The 13,114-nt window shown below is 35.1% G+C and overlaps 1 protein-coding gene across 1 annotated transcript; it reads right to left on the reverse strand.

Annotated features, from left to right (window-relative positions):
- Window positions 1-4,079: 4,079 nt before the first annotated feature.
- LOC141622098 (uncharacterized) lies at window positions 4,080-8,895 on the reverse strand. Its single transcript, XM_074438148.1, has 10 exons — window positions 8,807-8,895; window positions 7,296-8,365; window positions 6,790-6,874; window positions 6,267-6,362; window positions 5,742-5,894; window positions 5,553-5,660; window positions 5,353-5,472; window positions 5,054-5,179; window positions 4,878-4,961; window positions 4,080-4,504 (listed from the first exon to the last, which is right to left on the reverse strand). Exons 2-10 carry the CDS (start codon window positions 8,261-8,263, stop codon window positions 4,379-4,381), a joined length of 1,866 nt encoding a protein of 621 aa, XP_074294249.1. The 5' UTR covers window positions 8,264-8,365; window positions 8,807-8,895; the 3' UTR covers window positions 4,080-4,378.
- Between the last annotated feature and the right edge of the window lie 4,219 nt (window positions 8,896-13,114).

Raw genomic sequence — 13,114 nt, forward strand, 5'->3', positions numbered from 1 at the left:
TGGGTCGCACACATAACGGTCTATACTAGAATTTGCGATCTCCATTATATTGTGTACTAGGGAGTATGGACCTTTTTTTCTTCTATTTTACCTAATAATTATGTTTGTTATAATGTTTAAATTTTTCTAAATCGTGTAAAATGAAGATAAGTTGTCGAATCATAATGTGAAAATCTTAATACATTACGGGGCACCGGTTAACCGTTTTTTTTTTGTATCACAGAGCTATATAATTGAAATTATAGTCTAAAAATCAAATAAAGGTAAATTGTGACTTAAAAAATGAGTCTTAAGTTAGTATCGATCGTTCATTTAATCATTTGATTGTTGGTTGTGCGTTTATTTTTGAATTTTTATATGTTAAGCACGTTTTTTCGCAACTTCCATTTTAATGAAAAGTCGCTTGATATTTTCGCTACCCCAAATTTTTAATCCTCGCTTCGCCCCTGCTCCTATTTTATTACAAAATAAAGACAGTATTCTAGTTTTTAACATCAAATTGATAAGTCTATACCTTTCGTTGTGCGTGATTCTTGACAAAAAAATTCGTACAATGCCTGAAAACAATGATTTTATATTTCAAGAAAGTGAAAATATTTAATATTGTAAAACATTAGAGTCGTACATACGAAAGTTGTGTGAAATCAATCATACATGTAACTATTTCATTATCACTTAGATGTTATTTCACAAAATTAAACTTAATCATCAACTTTTATAAAACAAAACAATTTAATCCTCATTTAATTACACCACCACATGTGAAGGAGTATGTAACACTTGATTCCTTAAATTGAAAATTTCAAACGTACAAATCAAATAAAAATTGTAAAGAATCTATGTGCTATGAAAAAGACTTTAAAGTCACAATCAAAATCACCTAATTATTTTGACTTTTGACCATGATATAGGTTAACTCTTCACCAATAAATACACCAACTATGAACTATAATCTCCTCCCTCTCCCCTTATTATTCTCCTCATAAATTCTTAATAATTCTCACATTTTCTTTTCTTATAAACACATATTATGATATTATGTCTAGCACAAGTGATTGGCTTCATTTCCACCCAAACAACAATAACAACACTACTCCCTCACTAGAACAAGTGCCACCATCTTACGCCGCCACGTCACCTCCCGATCTTTTCTTCACGGGCCGGGCCTCTGAGCCCACGGTGGTGGCGACTGCCACCACTCCCCTCCAGCCCGGTCAGGTCCGATCGGGCCCGGATGGTCGGGTCTCAAAGCCCGTTCGACGACGGACCCGGGCCTCTAGGAGGACCCCGACCACGCTGCTAAACACGGACGCGTCCAACTTCCGGGCCATGGTCCAGCAGTTCACCGGCGGGCCGAGTATTGCGTTCCCCTCACCGAGCCCGCCCGTGTTTGGGGCCGGGCCAGGCATGGGCTACGGGATACAGCAGTATGGTGGTGCAAGTAATAATAGTCCCATTGACACTAACATGTTCATGCAAAGGAATAATATAGGGGACTATAATTATAATGCGTACGTCCCAAATAATACGGGAAGCAACAATAATAATGTGAATAATGCCGGATCGTCTTCAAGTGAAAATAGAAGCATCAATAATAATAATAATAGTTTTCAATTTTAACCAAGAGAAATTAATCAAAGATGAATGGTGAATTATGGTGATGATCATTATCGCGATTACAGAAATGTTTGGTAGTACGACGGAGCTAAGCACAAGCTCATCAGGTCATGGCCTGGGCGAGCTTTTCAGCAAAAAATTATATATGCAAAAGTAACCGTTTTTTCAAAAAATTATACGGAGTAGCTATGATTGAAATATAGATAAGATTGTTGTGTCGGTGTTAGCTGAAATTTGAACCTAGTTTTGTCCGTAGTTGCTAGTATACTATGCATGACCAGGTTAGTCGCATTTACCTTTGTCCATTATATATGTACAGTTTACATACGTTGAATGAAATTTTCGGTACCGCAGTACTTGGTTTTATTTATTTGTTCCAATCGTTCGTAATCCAAACAAAAAAATGTTTTTTTGCTGATATATTGTTGTGTAAAGGGATGGATAGAGTGAGCATGAAGATTGAATATTACGTACATTCGTCAAAGAGGCGGGGATTATTAGTATCGTAAAATTTATTGTAGGATCGAACGTTGATCATATCAACCAAATTCCTGCATGATTAGTCCAAAAAATTGTAAATGGAAATTGATTCGGCCTAATTGAGGTCACGCCGATAACCAGTAATAATAGTTTTTGTCCCAACCAAACCCAAGTTGACTCATGAGGCTATTACTTGATGATGACTCACTTTGATGGACGACTTGATAATGAATTAGATTGACGATATCCTGAATAAGACCTATTTATATGTGAAATTAAACGAACATAAATCCGACATGAGCCAATTTGTTTACACGAATTCTCATTTTAGATGGCCTATTCCGTCGGAAAACTTCAGACGAATCTTATGTGACAATTTTTATGGTAAGATGTGACCATTTTTAAATGGTAACCAACTAACCAGTTAGAAATGGTCACATCTTACCATAAAAATGGTCACATAAAATCCGTCAAAAGCCTTCAGGCATAATAGACCGTGTGAAGCGAGACCTGGTGATATGTTTGCCAAGTTTAGTTGGCAATTCGGCATATCGTGTGTTGTATGCACCACGTTTTATAGATGTTTGTCATTTATTTAGGAAACTACACACATTTTTAATTAAAATCCCAACAATTATATTTCCTACTTATATTAGTAGCATTTTCAATCAAATAAAATGGCGAAAGAGCTGGTTCCATAGATCGCGGAAAATTGATTATACGGTGCAAAGTGCAAACTATTTAAAAGAACAAAAAAAAATGTATACGCAACACGCCTACTATGAAAACGTGCAAAAAAACTCAAAAATTATCGACCTTCAAGCAAATGGAGTACTTGTTTGACCTTGTGTTGGAACTCAAGACTGGAATTAAAAATAAAAATGAAAATAAAAATAACAAATGGTCAAACTACGTGGTTTTGACAATAATTTATTTGTGAGCACCGTATAAGGTAAATAACTAGTCTTGCTTGTGATGGGTTAATTCCGTTACAAGCTTGTGACTTCTCACAAAAAGGAAGAGGGGACAAGGTGGGGACACCCCTATGTGCTTCTCACTCACCTCTCAATGGGCATTTTATGAGAGGAAACGGTATCTGTCACAAGCTTGTGACGGATATCGCCCGTCTTCAATGAGATTTTGTGTAAGGGAAAATACAGTAGTTATTTGGATCATATCCATTTTCTCATTTCCATTTTTTTCTGGATGACGAAGGAACTTGTAACCAATATCTTTGGTGTGTGTAGTATGTTATACCCAGACTTTTGGTAAGACTTAAACCTAAGATCCTTGCATGCTCATCACTCTATTTTCTTTCATTTCTATTTTTTTTTTTTTTTGAAGAACGGGAAGCTAAGGTCAATTAATTGATAAGTTAGAAAATTGGAAAATGATTTAAATGTTTTATTAGTAAGAATGAAAAGAAATTGAGAGAGAAACGGAAAAGATCCATACTCGACATAAATGGTTCATATTACTTTCCGCCCTCTGGCCTCTTTTTGTGACTAAAATTCATATGTTTCACTTTTTTATGGTAAAGGAGTAGTGATCACTTTCGTGGAAAACGACTTTTAAGGCAGATGAAGACTTATTTTTATCAAAAAGAAGTAAATTTCTAGTCTATTGAACTTTGAAGGAATTTACACGTTAGAAATTTCTTAGTTTATTTAATTAGTCTAATAGACGTAATAGTAACGTAATCATTCATAATAGTTTGTTGTTAAACCTTTTGACCTTGAACGGATTACATGGTACTCCAGTAAACATGATATTTTTCCCAAACGAATCAATTTATTGTTTTTATATCGAAAAAGGTTCACACCAGTCGAGTAAAATTAAAAGAGTAATTGAGGTATTTTACGACGTGCTTCTTTCGTGTTTTAATATAAGCACAAAGAAAGCAGTTCGACTAAAATTACAATGGCGGAGTCAGGAAGGCAGCAAAGGCGAACTGGAAGTACTCTATAAGGTAAACCGCGAAAAAAACTTAGAAAATTTTAACTAAGAATTTCGAAATTTTCAAACGCTAGCGGAATTGTGAGAACAAAGAAAAGGGTTTACATATTTGCTATCCAAACCAATCAGAAAAGAACCACGGAATCGTGAGTACAGAGAAAAAGTTTATGAACTACGGAGTACAAGCGAGTTTTAAAACTTTTGACAGGAAATTACACAGCCAACTTTTTACAAGTCTGCAAGAAGTGAGAGAGTACTGTGGGAGCTTAACACAGAATAAGCCAGTGTTGGACATCTCGATAGTCGCGTTTGGGCCCAAAGAACTCTACTTGAGGAGTGTCTTCACAATAGATTTCACATTGAGTTTCTTCAAGTCTGTATATGACTGTCCACATCCGACAAACATGACAGGAGCCCCTGATATGTAAACCATCGACAACGCTGCTCCTACCTGCAGATATTTCAGGAACCAAATAATGAATTAGCAAGCGTAGTAAGCAAAACAATAACTAAAAAACAGTCGCAATTCCGTGTCATGCTTATGACTTTGATTTAAAACCATATTAGCAAGGTGCTATCAAATGCAAGTACCCAGACAAGCTCCAACATTTCACAAAATCGTATACTCCTGCGAGACACTAGGTAGACCAACCCATTAATCATATACTTAAATGAGGGATGCATAATGATTTGGGTTACATACATACATGTGAAACCAAGTCATGCAAAGCTCATTGCCGGCAATTATGATTACACGGGAATGTCTACACTGAAAACATAAACAGCGGAGAAATATATTTGAGACTGTTGCAGCAAAAGCCTACCTTATCATCAATAGTGTCAAACTTGGTGAGGAGGATCCCATCGATCAATCTTGGGAAAGGTGAGGGGGAAAGATCAGCAAGTTTCTGAAGAAATGAAATAGATTAATGGTTACCCAATAGAACTGATTATTAGGTCTTAAAAAGTGCCTACAGGGATATGCTGACGGAGCACAAACCTGATTGAATTTTGAAAGTTGATCCACGGCATCATTGCCAACAAGAGCTTCCCCAACGAAAAGGACAAGATCTGGAGTGTTGAGGTAAATGAGCTTTGAAAGCGCACGCATCAAAGGTTCATTATCCTGTAATCAGTTTTAGATAGTAAGCTAAATGAAGAGTATACGCCAGAGTGACCGGTCGTTAAATCAGATGGTCCGAATTCACTTCAGAAGCACAAGACAAACCCATATGACCTGTATCAAATTTAAAAGCGCATGATAGTAGAAAAAGTACAAAGTTAGAACGGATGATAAACCTGCATCCGGCCAGCTGTGTCGACAAGAACTACATCAGAACCATTGCGGGAGGCCTCTAGGATTGCTTCCTTTGCAACAATAGCGGGATCTTTTTCATAACCTTTCTCGAAAATAGGAATCTGTTCATGCCATGTCAAAATTTTAGTTTCCTGGAATTTAATAGTTTCACAATCATTGCAACTTAAGCTAAATGTCTAACCTGTAGTCTTGATGCATGGGTTCGCAGCTGCTCAACAGCTCCAGACCGGAAAGTATCACAGGCAGCCATCATGACACTAACTTTGTGCTGCAGCAACCAGTATGCAACCTATAAAAGATAATTGAGCAAATGTTATGACGTGAGTTCGAAAAATATCACAAAGATACAGATCACCTAATCTTAGCTCACCTTTGCCAAGTTGGTGGACTTTCCAACTCCATTGACACCCACAAACACAACCACGTATGGCTTCCCCTGTTCCTTGGCAGCATGAACATCCCTAAGGATGTCAATGGAACGTTTGGGAGTAAGGATGCGAACAAGGGCATCTTCCATTGCGGTCTGTCAAATAAAAACACAGATATTCATTATATACAACAGTGGACACATACAACAACATCAGCAACATTACCCAATCTCAATGGCTCCCGCCAATTGCGAGGTAAGGGGGTCGGATGTGCGTAGCCTTACCCTTGTGTTAGCAACACAAAGAGGCCGTTTCTAAATGACCCAACATGAAAATTACGTTGAGAATAGCATCGCAGGACTGCTACTTCACAAGAGAAAAAAGCGCGGCCACTTTAGTGAGCCATTTAGATTATTCTATCATAATCCAAAAGACCAGAACAAAAGGGTAATGAGTCTTTGTCTCCATTGGAAATATGGAAATAAAAGTGGACATATAGCTTAAAAGAGAAAAAATGGCGTCAATACCTGCACAGTTGACGATATCCTGGTAAATGAAGCCAGCTTTTTGCCTTCAAGGCTCGTTGAGACTGATTCACACAGCTTCTCAGCAATCTCCTCAGCCTGCAAACACCACAGGAAGAGCCAGATGAAATAATATAGTCTCAAGTGATGAACTGTTGCCTTCACTGGTGAATTTAAAGGGTTCCAATAGTCTACAACTTAAAACCTTACTTTCATAAAACATTCCTTTTTGAATTCAAACAAGCTCTACAAACCAATATGACTTAGTCTTGGTACTAGCTCAACTAAAATGCAAAGAGAAATTCATGACAAATAGGTGATAATAATGACTAAAAGTGGTCAAAATGTACATAGGCTGAGTTTCACAGAAAAGGTAACACAATAAAATGCAAATGGACTCCATTGATAAATGATAATGAGTCATGAAAACTCAACTCCTCACCAGAATGCACATGATTAAATGGTAAACAAATGCAAACACGAAGACATTAATATAATGAACGGCAAAATTATCACATAAACATACCACATTCTTGGTCATTAGCCTGTCCTTCAGGGCTTTCAGAGCCGGCTCAAGATCAGTCCTCTCCAGATTGGCCTTACCTACGAAGCTGAAATTATTCATGATTGGTCAGATAAAAGAGAACAGAAATTTTGTAAAGGTTGAAAAACCATGAAAATAGATAGGCATTTATTGTGATAAACGGATCTCAGAATCTTTTTTCTTTATTGTTAAATGGAATCCAACAATTGCAGAGGCTTTGACATTAGGTACTGTATCTCAAGATTCTGAGAATAATAAAAGGTAGCACTCCGTCTAAATTGCTTCAGAAAAGCATCTTCTTTAGAGAAAAACAATCTCAGATTACGCATTCGTTGTCAACGAAATAACCTTTGCAGCTACGCCTATATTTAATCTAGATTGAAAGAATACCGAAACAGTTATGACACCAATCTAACTTCTAGGAAGCAGGTCGCCAACAGCTTAAGTGAACACACACAATTCCAAGCAATAAAATTTGAGAAACATACCCCCGAAACATAGAAGGAAGCCACCCTTTGGACTTCGTCTGCACCTTAGTGTCACTTCCAGCTTGCGCATCTTCTTCATCTTCACTGTCACTACTGAAGACCTCTTCTTGGTCCATCATACTCTCACCTTCTTCGACTGGCATAATGTTCACTTGTTTATCTCCGTTTTCAGCAACAGGATCCGTATAGTCCAGTTTAGCCGGTGCATTTGCTTCACCCCAAACTCTATTCTTCTTAGTAACCTTTTTATTGGGCTCAGCCTTGGAACCCTTAGTATCAGCAACAGTATCATTCTTCTTTACACCTTTAGACCGTAAATTTTTCAGCTTATTTACATCAAAAGCTCCATTATCAGAGCCCAAATTCTCCTTTTGGTTTACACCACCCTTTGATTTCACACCCTTAACATAGATACCCCCATTTACATGACCATTTCCCAACACATTCCCTTTCCCTAAATCACCATCCCCACCATCGCTCTTCAAATCTCCGCCACCGTTTCTCTTACCATCCTGATTATACTTTGCCTTTTGCACCTGATCTTGCTTCTTACCAACATTTCTCGCTCCCAACTTAGACGATTTCTTAACCTCCTCAGCTCTAGCCTCAGCCTCCAACCTAAGTTGCCTATAAACATCGTCAAAGTCACTATAATCCATCCTACAAGGATCATAAACTGCCGAAAACTCACGCTTAACCATGGACAGCAAATCATCCACATAGAGCAGATGAAGAATCTTCTGATATACAGCCACAAACACAATGCCAAGCTCATTGTGAAACGTCCATTTAAGCGAGTAATTCGCTCCTGGAACATCGTAATTAAATGATGCCAACCCGGACCGTTCCTCCAACAAACAGGACCTAATCAAAGTATCAATTGGCGATCCTTTAAGAGCATTTCCAAGCTCCTTACATGTCCAGAGAATCAACCCTCCTCTAGTAAATATCAGCAGCTGCTCTAACATTGTAATTTCTAACTTTCTATACACCTAAATCTATATAGATTTCCCTAATTCTATAAATCAATAAATCAATTAATCAACCAAACCCTAATTCTAACACAGAGCCTGCAAAGAAACACAAAATAAGATCGTTAAAAAATATCAATAAATTAATCAACAAAATCTAATTCTAGCACAAAACCTGCAAATAAACACGAAATTTCGGAAGATCATTTGAATAGATCGATAGACAATTGATACAAACCTAATCGACAATCCTAGCAGTAACATGAATGCATAAAGCAAAATCAAAATAAATCAAAATGCGATGCGATGATCAATTAATCAATCAATCAACAAAAACTTAATTCTAACCCAAAACCTGCAGATAAACACGAAATTTTGGGAATTATCATTAACATTGATGAATAAACAATTGATACAAAAACCTAATCGATGATTCTAACAGTAATAATATGAATTCATAAAGCAAAATCAAAGAATTTAAGAATCAATAAATTAAAATGCGATATGATGAACTAAGATTCTAAGGTGAGAAGGTCTTACCGAGAAGGTTGAGATGTTTGAACTTTGAAGAGAGACGAAATTGTTGGGTAATGTATTTATAGTCACGTTTTTATATCTGTCTGATGTTTACTACTCTGTAGTCAACTCCTACCAAGTTGCGGAGTAATTCCACTTTTTGCAAACCGCGGCTAAGCTCGTCAAAATTGTTGGTCGGGCTTAAAAACAAGATACGAATCGGATATGAAGTAAACGGGTTTGAGTTAAGACGTTATAATTCAATTAAGTAAAAGTAGATGGGCTAATACGGATACAATAAAAAAATTAATTGAGTTCAGTTAGAGTTGTGGTTTATTGAGATGAACACGACATGATGGGTCATAAACTCATAATTGTGCCATATTGATAGAAATCTAGGTAACTTGTTAAAGAAATACTTGTGAGATATGCAGGGCCGTCTTTGGGCCCGTGCGGGCCGTGCGGCTGCACAGGGCCCCCAAATTTTTGGGCTACAAATCATAGTAAATGTAAGAATAAATAAATATAGTACACTAAATATTTAATGAAAGATAGTGTCTTGGTGGATAGCAATTAAGTTGCTAATCACTAGATCTTGGGTTCAAGACTTGGCAGTTACATTTATGACCTTTTTTTGCCTTATTTTTAAAAAATTTGTTTCTTAAAATGTTTTATAGGGCCCCATATTTAACATTCGCACATGGGTCCCCAAAATCCCGAGACGGCCCTGCAGATATGTCACTGGTCATTTTTGGTTAAGTCATGTTGATTAAGTTGGTCAAAAATATATTTATCAATGAAAAATAAATGGCTTTAACAGGTTCGGTTAAATTGTAGAAATTTTAAAATGAGTTAGGTTAAGTGTTTAGATAATTGACCCAATACCCATATATGTAAATGAATGTGATTGAGATTGAGTGGATAACGACTTGAGAGTCAATAGTATACACTTGAATAGGTGATTAAGAACAAACACGGTCAAAGTAGCATCTTGAAAGTCACGCAAAAGTATTCTAAAAGTGTTATCGGTTTTTATATATATCATATGCCCTTAATCAAGGCATACTTTGTATTTGCATTAGAGCTGATCAAGTGCGGGTCGGCCCATTCGGCCCAGTCCGTTCAGCCCAGCTTGTTCGGCCCGCTAAATAGCGGGCTTGAACAAGAAAAATAAAATTAAACGGGTAACGAACAAGAAAACTAGGCTCGCTAAAATAAATGGACGGGCTTGGACTAAACAAAATTGCCCATGGGCGGCCCGCTATTAAAAGTAACCCCAAAGTTCTCAAAAACCCTCAAGATTCTTCGAGAATGGACATGCTAACGGGATTGTCGTATAGATATAGCACCGTTTAAGTATTTATTACACGAGAGTGTATGTAACCGCTAACAATGCCGCAAAAAGACCAATGCAAAAATGAACTTTTGATTTTATAGTAGAACACTGTCAAACTTGTGTTTTTTCCAAAATCTAGTAAACTTATCATTTGAAAATTAATATACTTTCTTAAGGGTAAGCTTTTAAAGACAATTATTAAGTTTTAGTGGGATGTAGCGATAACAAACTTGTGTTTTAATAAAAACACTAATTTCTGTATTTGATTTCAGTCAGGCCCGCGGGCCGGCCCGCTCCCGTCGGACACTTTTTTAGCAGCTGGGTCCAACCCGTGTCAGGCCCAAGACCGCTTTTGATCAACTCTAATTTGCATGACATATAGTAACTACTTACATAATTTGTCATTGTGATTTTATACGACAAATCTTATTAAAGACATCTTGTAGTAAATTTATCGTGAGACCTATATATTCCATACAAATAGTATTTTATTATTTCATTATTGTAGCTGCAAAAAAAAAAAAATTTGCATTGTATGGGGTATGTCTCCTTCTCAATGTGAGAGATCTCTTATGATACACTTTAATTATATTTCCTAACAACACATAATTAAAATTAACATTAATACTTAGATCAATTGGCAAGAGATTGTTCTAATTTAATTAACCAGATGTCTCGTGTTCGAGTCTTGAGGATTAAGCAGTAGGATCTTTACCGCCCTAAAAAAAAACATTAATTACATAAATAAGTTATCTTAACTGGTAAAAATATAACGTTTTGCTATTAAAAAATAAAAATATATTAGGCAATATATTTATTTAAGTTAATAAAAATAGCAAATTGACAAGCATTAAATTGTGGAATCTGTTTGCATGAGCTAATCTTGTACGTAGTATATATATTTTAACAATTTATATTTTTTTTTTGGTAAAGAATAATTTATAATTTATACGCACATAATCTTCTAAACACTCTTGTAATAATATTTTAAACATCAAATTATGGTAAATTCTCAAAGATTATATTATAATCATTTATTATAGTAAGAAAGTGTATAATTCATTGAAATATACTCCCTCTGTTTTTTTATATATGACTTTCTCATATTTTGAGACACTTTTTTTTCTCTTCAATATCTCTTAAAATATAAGACTAAATATTATGATATGTATACTCATATGAAAGAGTTTTCCGTAAGGAATTAATGGTACCATTTTTATATTTTTTTAACAAAAATATTTTTGTAAATATTAAAGTCAAAAGTTTAACTCGTAAATACAAAACGTCATATATAAAAAAAGGGAGGGGGTATTTGATTTGATTTGATTTGATTTGATTACATCTTAATTACATACCCGTAAGGTTTGATATTCTTCCTATAAATACCCGCAAGGTTTGATATTCTCAAAGATCAAACAACGAGCACTCACAACCCTCAAATAATTCTTTTGTCCAATACTTCAATGGCATCTTCAAGACTTGCATTGATGGCTTTGTTGTTTGTCTCATTGGTTCTTGTTAACCAATGTACAGGTGATTTTCCTTTAATAATATCTTTATCGATTTTTTCTAACGAGTATCTATGAAATAAGTTACAATACTTGAGTATGTTTTTTTGTGTTTTCCAAACCCGACTCCAACATAATTATTTTTTACTTTAGTTCATAGAAAAGGAGTTATGGGAACGCTTTATCCTTTATGATACGCATACGCTTACTTCATTTGTTCTTTTATTTGTTAAAAGAAATATATGACCTTATAATATATCCTTAACCCTACTAAAACTATCTCAAAAAAAAATACCCTCTCTGTCTCAACCATTTGTTTGTCTTTGGTTAAAATACGCATCACAAAGAAAAAAAATAGCAAACAAATGATTGAGACAAAGAGAATAATTACTGATCTACATAATTATTTAGTTTATGTTACGTACAATATTTTTAACCCTTTTTTTATTGTTTAATCTGATTTCGATGGTCTTATTTTTTTAGGCCGTCAAGTTCAAGGCGACCACTCTACGTGCAAGGCCACAGTACCATGTCAAACACAAAAGGAATGTGTTGAGAAATGCCAAGATTTTGGTTTTTCAGGGAATGCTTTCTATTGTGAGGACTTCGTTTGTAGATGTTGTCCTAGTTCTAGTGTTCATTAGTGACACTTATTCAATATCCAAGAAAAAAAATGTACTCCGTTCATGGGTTTACATTAATTAATTAATATAGCATGTGAGGAAATCTTATTTACGGCAGCCTATATATATTAATAATGTTACGTTATAAATTTATTATTTTCGTGTGAATGATATGCTATAAATTTACTTGCATATACTTTCTTTTAAGTTTTAAGGGTAATGATAAATACAACCCAATGAGAATCAATATGTTGCATAATCATATTAACAAGGATGTAAAATTGTATTTATAGTTATCCAAGAGATAAGCATAAGTGAAACCTTAGATTACAAATATCAACATGTTAGTACGCTTTGTATGTAATTGAATATTCTTTTAAGTAAGAAACTCATTTAGGAGACGGTCCAACAATACGAATATTAACTAAAGATAAAAGGATACATAAGTATAAAATAGGAATGAAATTAAAATACTTCTAGCATTTTACATCACAACTCGCAATTAACAATTTAAGTGTCACAAAATCACATAAAGGAGTGCGAAATAATAGTCTCTCAATAACTAAGTGAAATTCCTAAAAAAAAAAAAAAACTTAAAAGACCGTCTTAAAATTTTGTAAACAAAAATGGTCTCCTTCAACAAAGAAAAGTTATTTTTTTTCATTCACAAAGTCAATGAAGAAAAAGCAGTGTCACTAACTCTTTTGCAAAATCATAGCTCGTATTAATTTTCATGGCACATGCTTTAATTCGTGAGGAGCTAATTCGTATATTATCAACGCAATTCTTAATATTTGGCAAATTTCGTGAAAAATTTCAAGCATTATCGATGTGAATCTAGACTTGAATTTCTTTGAAAAAATGG

Source organism: Silene latifolia, chromosome X (assembly GCF_048544455.1).
Source record: "Silene latifolia isolate original U9 population chromosome X, ASM4854445v1, whole genome shotgun sequence".
Classification (NCBI taxonomy): domain Eukaryota; kingdom Viridiplantae; phylum Streptophyta; class Magnoliopsida; order Caryophyllales; family Caryophyllaceae; genus Silene; species Silene latifolia.

Coding starts and splice junctions, on each gene's coding strand:
- LOC141622098 (XM_074438148.1), bottom strand. CDS start 8,263: ATGTTAGAGCAGCTGCTGATATTTACTAGAGGAGGGTTGATTCTCTGG. Junction 5,661..5,741: donor AGTCCACCAACTTGGCAAAG/GTGAGCTAAGAT, acceptor TATCTTTTATAG/GTTGCATACTGGTTGCTGCA. Junction 5,180..5,352: donor ACACAGCTGGCCGGATGCAG/GTTTATCATCCG, acceptor AACTGATTACAG/GATAATGAACCTTTGATGCG.